We start from the raw sequence: 15,897 nt of genomic DNA, 5'->3' as shown, positions 1-15,897 counted from the left end.
CGTCTGCGCTCCGGTCAAATCGTATCGCTCGTGTGATAAGAATGCCGTTATTTGTGGCCCTGAGTAGTCCTTTGTTCGCCAGCGCTCCGGGCTTCATGTTAGCATTTTGCGGCGCGACTTAACATTTTGTCGTGTCGTGTCGCGTCGCAGCAGAGAGAAGCAGAAGGCGTCCCATCCCGGCGCTCGCTCGGCGGCCGCCGATCCCGCCGCCCCGTCGCCGGCGAGTGAAGCCGAGCGCAAGCTACTGAAGCAAAGGTGAGGAGACGATAGGTAGCTCCGCGCAGCGAGCGCCCACGTAACCTTCCCCGCCCGGCCGGCTCCTCTCAGAGAGTTGCTCCTGCGAGACGAGGCGCTGCTGAAGAACCTCCTGCAGCAGCAGCTCAAGAAGTCCGAGTCGCTCAAGGCGGCCGAGTCCAAGGCGGCCAGGCTGAGGGAACAGACGCAGGCCACCGAGAAGATCGTGCAGGTCAACAAGACGCTGCTCAAGAAGATTCAGGAGCAGGTGAGCGCCTACCGTGCCGCTTCTGCTCCCGCCCTCTGACCTTCACGCGTGTGCTCAGGTGCGGCGCGTGGAGCACCGCGTGTCCATCAAGAAGACGCTGGCGGCCCGCTTGGAGCAGGAGCTACTCTGGACTCAGAAGGCTACGGGAAGAGAACCCAAACGCAAAGCCGGAGCCGTCCACAAGCCGGTGAGCGCCGGAGATGGCCGCGCCGTGCGGCTGCGTGCTCCCGTGTCCTCTCTTTGACATGGATGCAACTTTTCAATCCACCTTGAAAACTGTGACTTTGGATGTTTGTCTATGTACGCAAATGGCCTATTTCTCGCAAATATTGTTCACCAATTAGTCTAGATGTATGTTCGTGAGCACTTCTCCTTTGCCGAGATCATCCATCTATTTCGACAGCATGATTATCGCACAGGTGTGCCAGAGGCCTGGTACACACACACACACACACACACACAAGGATTCTTGAAAACTTCCAAGATTATTTATCAGTGACAGAGCCCACACATGAAGTCCGTCTTGCCAAATCAGGGCAAAAAGAGCCTGATGATCTTCATATGTGTCCCGAGCCTCAGGCTGCCCGCAATTGGAGATACAGATTTGTCAACAATATTTGACAAATAGGCCTTTGTGTACATAGAAAGTCTTCGATCTTTGAGTTCAGCACATGAAAAAAGTGTTGCCTTTATATTTTTACTCCCTGCGGAAATCCCTATACAGTGATTAAGAAGCTGGGAATGAGCGAACGATTCTGTTTTGTGCCATCTCAGGCCAGGAAGCTTCAGCGGGTGGATGCCGCCAATCACTTTGCGGCACTGATGGCTCAGAAGCAGCGTCTGCAGCAACTGGAGTCCGAATACGCTCTGAAGATCCAGCAGCTGAAGGAGGCCCAGGCCCTGCGCAACAAAGTGACGCCGAGCGAGCGGCGGCCCAAACCCGCCGCGCTTCCCGACCCTAAAGTTTGCCTTTCGGCTTCCCCGGGACCGCCTCAGCCCTCCCTGCACGACCTCACCCAGGACGTCCTCGTGCTGGACAGCGAGGATGGCCCGGAGGCGGACGATCCCGAGGCGGAGCGCCCCGAGACGGAAGCCTCGGAGAGGACCGGCACCCCCTACGCGGCGTCCGCTCGCCCTTGGCGCCGCTCCGACGCCACCAAACCCAACCTGGAGCAGCCGAGCTCCGCCCCCGCCGCCGTAGGCCGCGGCGCCGCCAAGCCCGTCGAGAGCTCTAAGGACGGACCCGCAGATTTGGAAGCGCTGAGACGCCGGCACCGACGGCGGCCCGGGCTGGGAGAGCTGGTCCTGGGAGAGCTGGCCGTGCTGGGGGAGTCGCTCAAAGCGGAGGGAGATGCGGACGCGCCCAAAAGCACCAAGGTACGCTCGCCACGGGCCCCGCTTTCAAGCAAACGCGGCGTTCCCTTCTGTTCACTTTCATTTCATCCAGGGGCGTCAAACTCATTTGAGTTCGCGGGCCACATCCAACCCAATTTGGTCTCAAGTGAGCCGGACCAGCATATCCGTGGCCTTATCTGATTCAAACAAAAACATTTCCTTGTCGGGGGGTGGCCACCACAGCAAATCACTGGCATGATTTGTTTGGCTGACGTCACCTGACCATGTTTATACGGGCTTTGATAAACCCAAGTCCCAGTTAACTTGACAAACTCATTTTGAACAGCACCTGAAATTATTGAACAAACGATACATATGATCTATATATTGGCATTGCGTCGCACAAAAGTCTCACTCTCTTACTGCAAATTGATTGGAGGCGTGCCCCGCCACACCAATCTTTTTTCTTTCTATCAGCTTCGTGCATGTCACATAGAAATGAACTAAAACTTGGGCAAAACCGTGCCCGCGGGGCGGATCAGGATCAGGCGCCTTGGCGGGCCGGTTCTGGCCCGCGGGCCGCACGTGTGACCCCTCTGATTTGATCACTCTTGGCTGTGCAGGTGCAGGTGCAGGTGCAGGTGCTCACAGCGGACGCGGATGCAAGTACAAGCGTGTGCTGGCCCAGCAGGCTGGTTCCTTTAAGCCCTTACCGCAGTCCTCTGTTGGTCTTCAGGTCTTACAGGTGAACAACAACCTCGTTGACAACTTGACTTAAGGCTCAAAATACGAATCATTTCTTCATTTGAGGAGCAACTTTCTAATTCTTAATCGCACAGGGACCCGAAGTAAGGCTTTTATTAAACAATAACAATATGACAATACAATATTTGAGTACTCGAGTATTGAGTATTTGGATTTTTCCTTAGCTAAGTAGAAATTATGAATACAAAAGAGAGAATAAGACCTTTCACGTAATAAGAGACAACAAATTGGTTTTTGTTTGTATACAGTATAATCCACAGTTTTCATTTCTTAAATTCGCATTGTGCATAAAAGATAAGGTATTCCCCCAAAAAAGCATTAACAGCCTTTGTGCATCTTCACATAAGCAACTAGCATTTTAGCATTTTGTGACAATACACAATACAATCGGTTGGTTCATGGCTGTGCATTTATGAGTTGAGACCAGCTGACTAGGAGTAAGACAAATAGTCTTTGTTTTGGAATATTTGACCAAACCCCTCCTCCTGCTTGGGTGCACGATTCACTTAGGACTCTTACTCCTCTCCGGCCACATTTGCCACGTTTTTCACCGACTCCTCTCAAAGTTTGACCACTTACAGATCACACGGTGACCACACTCGGGAAAAGCGCCCTGTACTTGTCAGCTTCGTAATAAACAAAGCCACACATTTGACAGTACTCCCAATTATCAGAGACGCTCCGAGCGCAGGGCTAACGTTCTGCTACTAAAGTAGACGAACGTTAATCTCGCTGATTTGCGCTATGTCAATTTGACCTTCGTCTCTCGGGTCGCACGGCACGGTACCTTCGGCGAAGAGAATCCGTGTGACACCGAACGGGTGCTCGCCTTGAATTTCACGCCGAAACGCTTCCACGCTTTTTTTTTTTTTTTTCTCTTCTCGATTCGGCGTCGCATCTTCAACCAAATACCTCTGCGTCCCCATTGTACTTTCCACGCATCAGTGACGTAAGCACATTGTGTCGCGTACACCCCTGCGTGTCTCTGTGCTACAACAGTTTTGCTTTGCAATGTTTTTGGAGGCGCAACGTGCGATGAAAGACCGCTTAATTTGAGCCTTGTTGCTGCGCACCGGAGCGCCCTGCTGAGCAAAAAGCAATCGGAGAGCGTTTGTTCAGCAGACGTGTACGCCAATGTCGCGTCCGCTTCTGACCCGCGTTGTCCCGGCGTCAGGTTCAGTCCGTACTACCGGACCAAGGAGAAGTTATCCCTGAGCTCGGCCACCTACAGCAACGTCATCCAGCCCCGACGCTGCTTCTGTCGCTTTGACCTGACGGGAACCTGCAACGACGACGACTGCGCATGGTGAGGCGGAGACCGCGTTTCTACGGTGACGACGATGATGACGCTTCCTCCTCTTCCCCTATAGGCAGCATGTCAGGAGCTGCACGCTGGCAGGAAATCTCCTCTTCCAGGATGTGCTCTCGTACAACTTGTCTCTGATCGGCTGCTCGGACAGCAGCTCCGACAGCCAAGTCGGCGCCGCCGCAGGTGGGCGGGCCTTCACGCGCACGTCGGCTTCCACGCTTCCACCAGATGTTTGCTAACGTTTTTCCAAGGACCCGCTCATAATCCACACCCGAATTAAGTACCCTCGGACTTCTTATTTTTTGAGTCAAACTAATTAGTCATGAGCTTTGTAATAGAGATGCGCTTCATTGAATTCCGTCATTGCTAGCTGACACGACCCTGGCTACAAACAGAGAGGCGCTCGTTCACAAAAGCAGTCACTGTTGACGACTTATATTTAGCCCCTTTTTCCACCCCTCTTGTGGCATTTTTTCAACACAGCAGCTCGTGACTTAATTGCCGCTAAGAAACATTTTTCCATTGTTTTACATTTTTTTACAATAGCCCACTGGGAGGCAATCGTGCTCAACACCAAGTCGTTTTTTTCCTCCCTGATGCCACGTCTGGGGCTCCGTTGTGAGCGTTTTTGTGTCATATTGCAGAAAAGTACGTGAGCAAGCTGTTGGGTCCGCACAAAGGCGGGATAGCGGCAGACCAGACCGCCGTCTTCCTGGTCAGCAAAGTCAACGAGAGCCGTCGTCACGGTGAGCGAGCCGAGGCCCCGCCCGTCGGCAGTCGGAGCGTGGCGCTGACACGAGTGCTCCCTTTGTGTGCAGTGCCGCCCTTCACCACCTGGAAGGGCAAAAGGAAATGGAGGCCATCTGCGCAGAGCGAGCGCAGCGCCGACTGGGACAGCGAGGAGGACGCGTCAGGAGAGCGGCGGCCATGCGGAACGTCTGGTTGGTCCCCTCGCCGACCGATCGCGTCACGTCGCACGCTTGCGTTCGGTGGCGCTGCGCGGCGTGCGGGTTCCAGCGAGCGGCTCTGATTTCGAGGGCCGCGCGGCGCTACTGAACTGAGCAAAGGCAAAACCATCCTCGCTGCACATTTAGCAACATGCCGGGATGGAAAAACTGTGACCCCTGGGGTTCCTATAGGGAACCGACGTGGCGCAATTGTCAAAGGAGCGGATTGCCCTGGCCAATGACGCACAATATTCTAATACAAAGAGAGGGAAAGGGTGAGAGGTTATTTCGCAGGCTTTTGACTTCATCACTGCACTCGTTGATCCCGCAGACTCTCCATGCTTGCCTTTATGCCGAAAGTGCTGAGGAAATTATAAATATGCTCAGGTTAGATCGGAAATTATACTGCAAGGTCGGCAGCGGCCGGCCGGCCGGCGGGAGCTCGCTCGGTACCCGGAAAATTCATTTTCAAGATCGTACAACACGGCATTTTGAATGGTCGTTGCATATATAGGAATGGTTTGCTTTTCTACCATAGACAGCGCGCTGGTCTTCATGTTTGCTTAACAGCAAATGCAGTTTCCACATGTGAAACTCCAAGCCAAAAACAAGCGCTATCAAAGGTTTAAGGAGTCTGTCTAAAAGGCTACCGCGTGTGCTTGCAGATGTGCGCGTGAGCCGGTTAGACGCGTGCGTGACGTCTGAGGACAAGCGTTACTTTGTCAGCGACACGGACGACATCTGCAAGCTGGAGAGCGGCGTGTCGGACAACCCCGGAGACACGCAGCTGTGGATCAAGCTGGCCTTCAGATACCTCCGCCAAAACGACAAGTACGCCGCCGTCCGCCTCGCGCGCTCGCTCTCGGGCTGCCGCTCCCGTCCGACGGCACCGTCCTCGTCTGTTTCCTTTTGCAGGCCGCCGACCGAGTGTTTGGAGGCGGCCCTGAACACACTGTCTCGCGCGCTGGAGCACAACTGCGACCACCCCGAAGTGTGGACTCACTACCTGACGCTTTTCTCCCGCCGCGGACGCCGCGACGAAGTGCAGGAGATGTGTCAGATGGCCGTGGAGCACGCGCCGCACCGCCGCGTCTGGTGGAACGTGAGTACGCGTGTGAGCGGCTGACGCACTGCGGTCAGATTTGCAGATTGAAGGCTAAAATATGAATTCGCCGGTTCTTTGCTAAGACTTCGGAAAGACTCTGCTTGACTTTGACTTGGTGTTCGTGAGACTCGAACGACATGACTTGACAAGACTTGCCTGTTTACATTTGAAAATGTGCGTTTTCAACAGACCGATGAATCGGGTCGATTATAGCGTGGCAGCGATGGTTTGACGTGGTTCGATATGTAACTGTTTGGCTGCGTTTTGCTTCCGCGGCGATCGGCCACAATCGACATGGTCCCAGATGATCGCACCACTCGTCACTTTAAACCGCATCCGCTCCTTGAAGTCTCGCCGCCCTTTGCACAATGGTCATTGCACCGGACTATTGGGAGATTAGTCATTCCAACTGCTCTTAGTGCTAGAGGACGCTGCATCTTTTTGCACAATTGTCCAAAAAAATCAAATCAATTGTACCGGCATTACCAGACAACTAGCAACCCTTTACTGCTCAGTGACTGTTTTTGTTTTTGTTTTTTTTGTCAATGTCTTTCTGTCTCCAAAGTGTTCTCTGTCAATCGACCGTCTGTTGTCGCAGTCGAGCGGCTCCAACTACCGGAGACAAATTCCTTGTGTGTTTTTTTGATGAGAAAGATGATTCTGATCAGAATCATCTTTATTTGCCAAGTATGTCAAAAACACAAGGAATTCAACAATAGAGTAAATTGACAGAGAATACTTTTGAGACATAAAAACAGTCACAGAGCAATAAAAGGTTACCAGTAATGTGTAACGCCGGTACACTTTCTTTTATGTTATTTATTTTTTGACAATTGTGCAAAATTGTCCTCGAGCAATTACAGCAGTTTGAAATGACTAAAAGAACAATAGTCTGGTGCAGTCACCATTGTGCAAATGGCGCAGAGACTTCAAGGCATGTATGCATTTTAAAGTGACTAGTAGTGCAATAATCTGGGACAATGTCAATTGTGCAAATGGTTCAACAGTCCGGGGTCTCCGTTGTCGTATTTTACGCTTCATAATGCGCCACACATTTTCAATGGGAGACAGGCCTGGACTGCAGGCACGCCAGTAGAGTACCCGCACGAAGCCACGCTGTTGTAACACGTGCAGAATGTCTTGCTGAAATGAAAAATACTTTGCTTGGATGGCAGCATATGTTTCTCCAAAACCTGTATGTACCTTTCAGCATTAATTGGGCCTTCACAGATGTGCAAGTTACCCATGCCCTTGGCACTAACACAGCCCCATACCATCACAGATGCTGGCTTTTGGGTCCATAACAGTCCGGATGGTTCTATTCCTCTTTGGCCCGGAGGAAAACCACGTCCCCAATTTCCAAAAACAATTTGAAATGTGGACTCGTCGGACCACAGAACACGTTTCCGCTTTGCGTCAGTCCATCTTAGATGAGCTCGGGCACAGAGAAGCCAGCGGCGTTTCTGGGTGTTGTTGATAACTGTATTTACTGACATTGGTTTTCTGAAGTGTTCCTGAGCCCATGTGGTGATATCCTTTACACATTGATGTCGGTTTTTGACGCAGTGCCGCTTGAGGGATCAAAGGTCACGGGCATTCAATGTTGGTTTTCGGCCTCGCCGTTTACATGCAGTGATTTCTCCAGATTCTCTGAACCTTTTGATGATGATATGGACCGGAGATGATGAAATCCCTAAATTCCTTGCAATTGTACGTTGAGGAACATTGCCCTTAAACAGTTACACTATTTTCTCACGCACTTGTTCACAAAGAGGTGAACATGAAATATCTTGTCTTTGTAGTGTATTCTAGTAAATATAGGTTGAGCATGATTTGCAAATGATTGTATTCTGTTTTTATTTGTTTAACACAACGCCCCAACTTCATTGGAATTAGGGTTGTACATCCTCTGCTGGGCCTTTTTGAGGATGGAATTGATGTTGATCTCCCACTTCAGGTCCTGAGAGACTGTCATTCCCAATTCAAGTGTAACTTGACGGTCTCGACGGTTGACACAGGGCAGTTGGACAGCATGAGGGGCACCTGTGGCGAAGGATGCCTCCTGAAGTCCACGATCATCTCTACAGTCTTGAGCGTGTTCAGCTCCAGGTTGTGTCGGCCGCACCACAGCTCCGACCTGTCGATACGCAGACACGTCACCGTCTTCGATGAGGCGGATGACTGTGCTGTCGTCTGCAAACTTCAGGAGTTTGACAGCCGGGTGCGTTGAGGGTGCAGTTGTTCGTGGAGAGAGAGAAGAGCAGTGGGGAGAGGACACATCCTTGGGGTGCCCCAGCCTCACCTGCTGTGTCCTGCCTGTCAGGAAGCTACAAATCCACAGGCAGATGGCAGGTAATACGCTGCACTGGAGAAGCTTGGAGGAGAGGAGTTCGGGTATGATGGTGTTGTACCCAGAGCTGAAGTCCACAAACAGGATCCTCGCGTAGGTCCCTGCACCGTCAAGGTGTCATCCCATGTTGACTGCGTCATCCGCAAACCTGTTTGCTCGCTAGGCAAACTGCAGGTGCTCCAGCAGGGGGCCTGTGACGCTCTTGAGGTGGTCCTGCACGGGGCATGCAAAGGACTTCATTACCACAGATGTCAGGGCGACAACCCTTTCTTGGGGACTGGGATGATGGTGGAGCGTTTGAAACAGAATGGTACTTCACACAGTTCCAGAGATCTATTGAAGATCCGTGTGAAGACTGGAGCTTCACACACTTACAGTTTACGGTCCTTAAATTGACAGTTAGGGATTAAAGTTCTTTATTTTAATTTAGTAGTTTTATGCTTCTTTGTATTGAATCATATTTTGTGTTCGTGTATAACAATGTTCTTACGTCACGTATCAGAAATCAGATTTGTGTTTTTTGTTTTGTTTTTTTTAGCACCCAATATCGCTATTGCCATCGACTCGAAAAATCCTGTATTGGTTGGGTTCTAACGTGCTTTGGGACCCAAGTGTTCAACTTATGAGCAAAAGCTTTTATTTAATATCATTGTGAGCCATTGTAACAGGTAAAGATTGAACATTACCACTACGTTTAACTATATTAAAAATAAATGCAAATGTATTGTACCTGATTGGCTGGCGAACATTTGATGGTGTACTGCGCCTCTCGCCCAGAGTCACCTGGGATCGGCTCCGTCTTGCGTGCGACCCGAGTGAGCACATGGAAAATGGATAGATGGATAGTACCCAAAAACGTTCAATACAACTGAACAGTACTGAGGCGTTGATTCGACTTGTCGTAGTACACGTTGCTAATGACTGCGGTAATACATCTGACCAACACCAGAACCGATCGTGAGTGCACCGAGTGGCTAATGACTTGCGAGTCATGGTTCGACTCGACTTGAACTTTGGCGGGGACTCCGCGAGACCTGCGGGACTTTTGCCACGTTCACCTTGGGACCGAGAGCCGTTCGTGACCGAGTGTGTGGCTGTGAATCGCTTCCTGTGCTGTGCAGTATCTGAGCTTGGCGAGCACGTTTGAGGGGAAGGACTCTGTGTGCGAGCGTCTCCTCCACTTCCTGCTGGGCGAGGCGGCGGGCGGGTGCGTGTCCGAGGAGCGCTCCTTCCAGCTTTTGGAGGCTCTGCTCTACCGCGTCCACTTGAACGTCTTCACGGGCCGCTCGGAGGCCGCCCTCGCCATCTTTCAGGTACGCTTGACCGTGTTGCGCTTCTTTCTCAAAAACTTAACCTACAATCAGTTGTTTATTGCAGGAGAAACCTTTCGACAAGCGCTTCTCAACCGTTGTCACACTGGGACCTGCATTTTCTTATTGTTGCAAAGTCGCGACAATAAAGCATTTTTTTTGTTTCAAAGTAGCCTGTGAAAACACATGCGCGCTATGTTGTATTTTTAAATGCTGTTTCAAGTGAGTTTGACATGCTGCCAAAATCATGTTGCTAGCCAAGAAGCCCCCTAGCCAGCGGCTCAGCTGCACTGAGAGCACACTTACCTAATATGTTGGCTACATGTGGGAACATGGTGGTACTCTGTACTTTACCCAAAAATCAGGATAGGAATACCTGTAATTTTTTGTACTCGCTGTCCGCAACCCATCAGTTGAGAATCACTGTTCAAGACCCGCCCGTCGTAGGTGGAAATCTCGGAATACAGAGATTTACGTATAAAAAACTTTGTTTATATAGTTTGTCTGCTCCCACAGGTTTCAACGCAGACTTAAAACTCAAGTAAACTTTTGAAAAGAACTTTGAAGTATTTCTAACTATAGCTGACACACGCAAAAAACGAGATACTTCAACATTATATATTTAAACACTTCACCCAAACCCTAAAAAAAAAAAAATTTCAATCAACTGTCACCTTAATTGAATTCTGCTGCTTCTCTTTTCGTTGAGCTCAGTGCTGCCTGGCCTGTTGTGGCACAAGGCGGTACTGCACTGAAGATGCGGAACTCAATTTGAGGAATTGGGAGTCAAAACCCCTGAAAACGTAGCGCTTAAAAATCGGCAATATTGCGATGAAAAGCAATTTCCCGCACTTGATGTTGCCGCGGTCACGTGACGTGCGGCGATGCTTCTTCCAGGACGCCTTGAAGCGCGTCGGCCCGCACGGCGTCGGCAAGCGCCTCCGAGCGGGCCACCGCGCACTGGCCTGGTTGGCGTACATCCACTTGAAGGAGTTCGGCCGGCTCCCGGCCGCTCTGTACGACCCGCTGGAGTCGGGCCCGTCCGGGCTGGTCAGCGCCGACCGCTTCCTGTTGCCCTGGCGGTCGGTCCGCGACGTCCGAACGCCGCACGAGGAGCTCGTCGGACTTTTTACAGGTAAAAAGGCGGCAAATGTAAACGATGCTCACCGGGAATGGCCTGCTAACAGGTGCCTGTGTTGTGTGTGCGATCACGCGCACCAGAGGGCATCCGTCAGTGTAGTGACAAATCTTCGGGTCCGACCGAGAGGACGTTGGCGTGCCTGCCGCTGCATACCAACTTCTTGTTCCTGCACAGGCTGTTGGACAGGTGAGCTGTTCAGAGGTCAAGTTGAAGGCCGTGCGTGTGATCTGACGGCGCGTGCGTGCGTGTAGGTTTGAGGAGGCGGTGTCGTCGTGCGAGACGCTGCTGGAGGCGTGTCCCGCGTCGTGCGTCCTGCGAGACATTCTGTGCGAGCTCCTCGTGCGCTCGGGGAAAGCAGACGGCGCCGCGGCCTCGTGGCTCGCCGCGCTGGCCGAGTGTCCCGACGACGCTGAGGTTTTCTACCACTGCTGTCGCTTCCTCATGGCTCAGGTGGGCGCCGCTTCCTGTTTGCAAAGGGAAACAAAGTGGGACAGGAAGTATGGCTGGCACTTCATCCATTTTTTGTGATTCATTTGAGTTTATTGCTCAGGGCAATTTGTTCATCTATTTCAGTGGTTCTCAAACTTTTTCCACCAAGTAACACCTGAAAAAATACTTTAGCTCTCCAAGTACCACTATAGGAACACTGTAGGAAAGTAAAACATTTGACCTAAATGAATGCCTGAAAGAAACAGTTCTTAAAGTGATTATTTTGCTTACCACTAGAGGTAGCCCTCTTACCACTAGTGGTACTTGGATCACACTGATCTACATATTTTAATGTTAAGGGGGGGGGGGGGGGGGGGGGATTAAAACTGGATGAGTATCAGGAGGAAAAGCAAATCAACGAAGGTAATCAAAATGATCAAAAGTAAAATGTTTGTGCGAGACTTTTGTTTATATCTCTATCGCGCGAAGTGACATGTTGTTTGACAGGACAAGTGGAGCGTCGTCACGCCGCTCTTCCGAGGATTCGTCTCGTCTCTGTGTGATGAGCAAAGCGCTCACGTGGCGCCCGTCCACGTCCTGCGGTGCGTCGCCCGCCTCGCTCGCTCCCTTACGCGTTCTCGGTCGCTTGCGCCATCCTAACGGCATGCGTTCGCCTTCAGGAGCGTGCTGGGTCTCCCCGCAGACGGCGCGCATTTGTCTGCTGTCACGAGGAAGGATCTGGAAGATCGGCTGCTCCGTCAGCGGTCCTTCCTGCACCTGCTTCACTGGTACCGCCCGCACACCGGACACATAACCTCCGTGTGGCGGTGACGTTAGCATGTCACGTGACCTCCGCGTAGTGTTGACATTAGCATGTACTTGACTGCTCCGTGGCGTTGACGTTAGCATGTCACCTGACCGCCATGTAGCATTGACGTTAGCATTTCACGACCCCCGCGTATTGTTGACCTTAGCGTGGTGATGCAAAATATATCCGACCGTTTCTGTTTCTGTGATTTGTGATTTGCTGTTGAGTATTTTTGGGCCCGTACGAGCTTATTGGTGAATAGTTTTAACAGAAGCATAACCAGACGTGTCAGATTTTCAACAGGTCATTACACACACACACACACACACGCACGAAGTTCTCCGGAAGCCTTGGTCTAGTTTTCAACTGAATTGTTGGTGCATTCGACTTGAGTTGAAGTGGCCATTGCAACCTGACTCAGCATATGACAGACTTGAACGTTTTTGGGTTTTTTTTGCTGCTAATTCTAGTAATTGGCTTGTCAATTAATGGATGGGATGGTTGGGGGTTATCACTCGCCCACGCACCCACCACCCTCTGGAACTTGGCTGGGCATTTTCAAACAAAAATTCAAAACTGAAAACCTATTTCACAGACTTTGATGTTTAGTGTCCTTTATTGTGTGATTTTGTTTGTCCAGTTAAATGTAAATGTAAAGCAGCCTGGGGTACCATGAAAGGTGCTACAAAATCGAAGTTATCATTATTGACTAATCACGACAAAGGATTTATTTTTATTTTTTTTATCGTGGACTATATACAGTGTCACCAGAAAGTATTCCCATCCCTTCACGTTTTACACATTTTGCTATGTTACGGACATATTCTAAAGCGGATTTGCGTATAGTTCTTTTTAAAAATAAAAAAAATCTACATAAAATATCCCATAATGACAAAGTAAAAGCATATTTTCAGACATTTGTGTAAATTTAGAAAAATATAGGTAAGATCCATTTACAACACCGCTTATCCTGGTTCGGGTCGCAGGGCGCTGGAGCCTATCCCAGCTGACTTCGGGCGAAAGGCGGACGACACCCGGTAGTGACCGGTCGCCAGTCAGTCGCAGGGCACATATAGACACGGACACTATTGGCACTCGCATTCACACCGTCACTGTGTGGGAACTGAGCCCACGCTGCCCGCACCGAAGTCAGGCGAGTGGACCGCTACACCATCAGTGACTCCATATGTCAACAGTCAAACATAATTGGTACACAAGTGGTTACACCCTTTGCTATGACACTGAAACTTAAGCTCAGGTGCATCTGATTTCCAGTGACCATCCTTGAGATGCTTCCACAACTTGAATGGAGTCCACCGGTGGTAAATTCAGTTGATTGAACATCATTTGGAACGGCACACACCTGTCTATAGAAGGTCTCGTAGTTGGCAGTGCAGATCAGAGCAGAAACCAAGCAATGCAGTCTAAGGAATTGTCCGCAGACCTCCGGGACCAGATTGTGTCAAGGCACAAATCTGGGGAAGGATACAAGAGAATTTCAGGTCCCGAAAAGCACCGTGGTCTCGATTATTCGGAAACGGAAGAAGTTTGGAACCGCCGGGACGCTTGCCAGATCCGGCCGTCCGTCCGACCGAGCCGAGTCACTGGGGAAGAAGGGCCTCGGTCAGAGAGGTGAACAAGACCCCTACGGTCACTAAGGCGGAGCTCCACTGTTCCCTGGCGGAGATAGAACCATCCAGAAGGGTAAACATTGCCAACGCACGCCACCAATCAGGCCTTTATGGTAGAGTGGCTAGACGGAAGCCACTTCTCTCGAAAATGCACATGGAAGCCCGCTTGGGATTTGCCAAATGGTACCTTAAGGATTCCCAGACCTGCAGAAACAAAATCCTCTGGTCTGATGAAACCAACATAGACCTTTTCGGCCTGAATTGCAAGCATCATATCTGGAGAAGAAGGGGCACAGCTCAACACCTGGCTCCCACAATCCGTACTGTGAAGCACGGTGGCGGCGGCATCATGTTGCGGGGCTGCTTCCTGCGGCAGGAACTGGCCGACTGGTCCGCATAGAGCAGGGGTGTCAAACTCGAATTCACGCTGGGCCAAAATCCAAAATTGGGACAACTCAGTATTTCATGAAAAGTCACTGCCATTTTCTGCAGAAATGTGGCGTTAAAGTTGATCATTGACAACAAACTTACATTTTGCTTAAACACTGAATCTGGAATAAACCAACTTTAATATTATAAAGACAAGAAATCAAATTTGCGATAAAAGACGGCGGTATTTGTTAGTTGTTTTGTATTGAAATAGATAACCAATTCTTCTGTCTCTCTCTCTCTCTCTCTCCTTCGACCTTTCTGTTGGATGTGAATCTTTTTTTCCTTCCAAAAAATCCAAACCTCAAACTATTAACAGTCCCTGCCTAGGAGTTGATAAAGGCCATTAAAAAAACCAGGAATTGAATTGTTCTATTCTTCCTTCCAGCCACGTTGCTCCGCACACGACAAACCGCTCTGATTTTTACTTGAGTGAACAGATAATCTGCCTCAAATAAAGAGAAATTGCTCGAGAAATTGCTCTGGAACTCAGACTAGGGTGTCGATTCACCTTCCATCACGACCTTCGCCGAGATAACAAAGGAGTGGCTCCAGGAGCGGCCTGCGAGTGTCCTCCAGTGGCACAGCCGGAGCCCGGTCTGGAAAGACCGAAAAATGGGTGTCCACTGACGCGGTCTACCCAACCTGACTGACCTTGAGAGGATCTGCAGAGTAGAATGGCGTGCCATTCCAAAACAGGTGTGCCGAGCTCGTAGAGACGTGCCGAAGGTGCGCCAACAAAATATTCAGCCAAGGCTGTGAATACTTATATACTACTATAATACTATTGTTTGCATTTTCAATACATTTGCAAAACTGTCTGAAAATATGTTTTTACTTTGTCATTACGGTATATTTTGTTGTTTTTTGTTTTTTTCCAAGAAAACTAACCTCAAATCAGCTTTAGAATAAGTGAATACTTTCTGGTGGGACTGAAGTTGACTCTAGGTCCGTTGAGAGAAGACATTTGACGGAGGAAGACTTCCACCAAGGTAGAACAGAAGCTCCTTGCAAGAATTGGAAGTTCTCTGGAAGCTTTTTTTTTTTTCTCAATCAGAATCAGAATCATCTTTATTTGCCAAGTATGTCCAAAAACACACAAGGAATTGGTCTCCGGTACTTGGAGCCGCTCGACTGCGACGACAGACGGTCGATGGACAGAGAACACTTTGGAGACAAAAAAAAACAAAACAGTCACTGAGCAGTAAAGGGTTGCTAGTTGTCTGGTAATGCCGGTACAATTTTTATTTTTTTTTGGACAATTGTGCAAGAAGATGCAGAGTCCTCTAGCACTAAGAGCAGTTGGAATGACTAATATCGCAATAGTCGCGCAAAGGGCGCCGAGACTTCAAGGAGTGGATGCGGTTTCAAGTGACGAGTGGCGCGATCGTCTGGGACAATGTCGATTGTGCAAATGTTGCAGATACTCCTCAGTCAGCGTGCAAATGGAGCAGATGCTACTCTGGCACGAGTGGCCAGTATATGCAAATAGTGCAGCGCGGCGAGACAACGACAGCGAGTGCACGAGTAATACATCGTTGGCCCCACACAAAAAATTGCCAGCATGTTGCAATGGAATTGGAGGTTCGGTGTTTAAGAAGTTGATCGCAAGAAGGAAGAAGCCGTTGGAATGTCTGCTAGTTCGAGTTTGCATCGATCGGTAGCGCCTGCCTGAGGGAAGGTCCGGCGGGTCCGAGAGGATTTTGCACGCCCTCGTCTTAGTTCTTGTTTTAGCAGCGTGCAAGTCCTCAAGGGCGGGTAGGGGGCTACCGACAATCCTTTCAGCAGTTGTGAAAGTGTCCTTTTCAAATCTGCAGTAGAAGGTGTTCAAGTCGT

The 15,897-nt window shown here is 50.1% G+C and overlaps 1 protein-coding gene across 4 annotated transcripts in view; it reads left to right on the top strand.

Moving 5' to 3' along the window:
* Positions 1–15,897, top strand: part of LOC133478729 (zinc finger C3H1 domain-containing protein) — a 39,564-nt gene that overhangs the window by 17,948 nt on the left and 5,719 nt on the right. For 3 of the 4 annotated variants that reach the window (XM_061775152.1, XM_061775151.1, XM_061775154.1), the window contains exons 11-27: positions 151–255; positions 328–502; positions 561–689; positions 1,277–1,879; positions 2,461–2,582; positions 3,777–3,908; positions 3,973–4,094; positions 4,556–4,657; positions 4,730–4,852; positions 5,524–5,689; positions 5,774–5,960; positions 9,435–9,626; positions 10,521–10,758; positions 10,845–10,950; positions 11,016–11,214; positions 11,701–11,795; positions 11,874–11,981. In XM_061775152.1, coding sequence (XP_061631136.1) covers positions 151–255; positions 328–502; positions 561–689; positions 1,277–1,879; positions 2,461–2,582; positions 3,777–3,908; positions 3,973–4,094; positions 4,556–4,657; positions 4,730–4,852; positions 5,524–5,689; positions 5,774–5,960; positions 9,435–9,626; positions 10,521–10,758; positions 10,845–10,950; positions 11,016–11,214; positions 11,701–11,795; positions 11,874–11,981 — 2,904 coding nt within the window. The remainder of the gene's footprint in view (positions 1–150; positions 256–327; positions 503–560; positions 690–1,276; positions 1,880–2,460; positions 2,583–3,776; positions 3,909–3,972; positions 4,095–4,555; positions 4,658–4,729; positions 4,853–5,523; positions 5,690–5,773; positions 5,961–9,434; positions 9,627–10,520; positions 10,759–10,844; positions 10,951–11,015; positions 11,215–11,700; positions 11,796–11,873; positions 11,982–15,897) is intronic. The other variant, XM_061775153.1, reaches the window with a different exon arrangement.

The sequence above is a fragment of the Phyllopteryx taeniolatus genome, chromosome 5, assembly GCF_024500385.1.
Source record: "Phyllopteryx taeniolatus isolate TA_2022b chromosome 5, UOR_Ptae_1.2, whole genome shotgun sequence".
Taxonomy (NCBI): domain Eukaryota; kingdom Metazoa; phylum Chordata; class Actinopteri; order Syngnathiformes; family Syngnathidae; genus Phyllopteryx; species Phyllopteryx taeniolatus.
The sequence above is the reverse complement of the archived record's forward strand: the minus strand, read 5'-3'. Positions and strand labels throughout refer to the sequence as shown.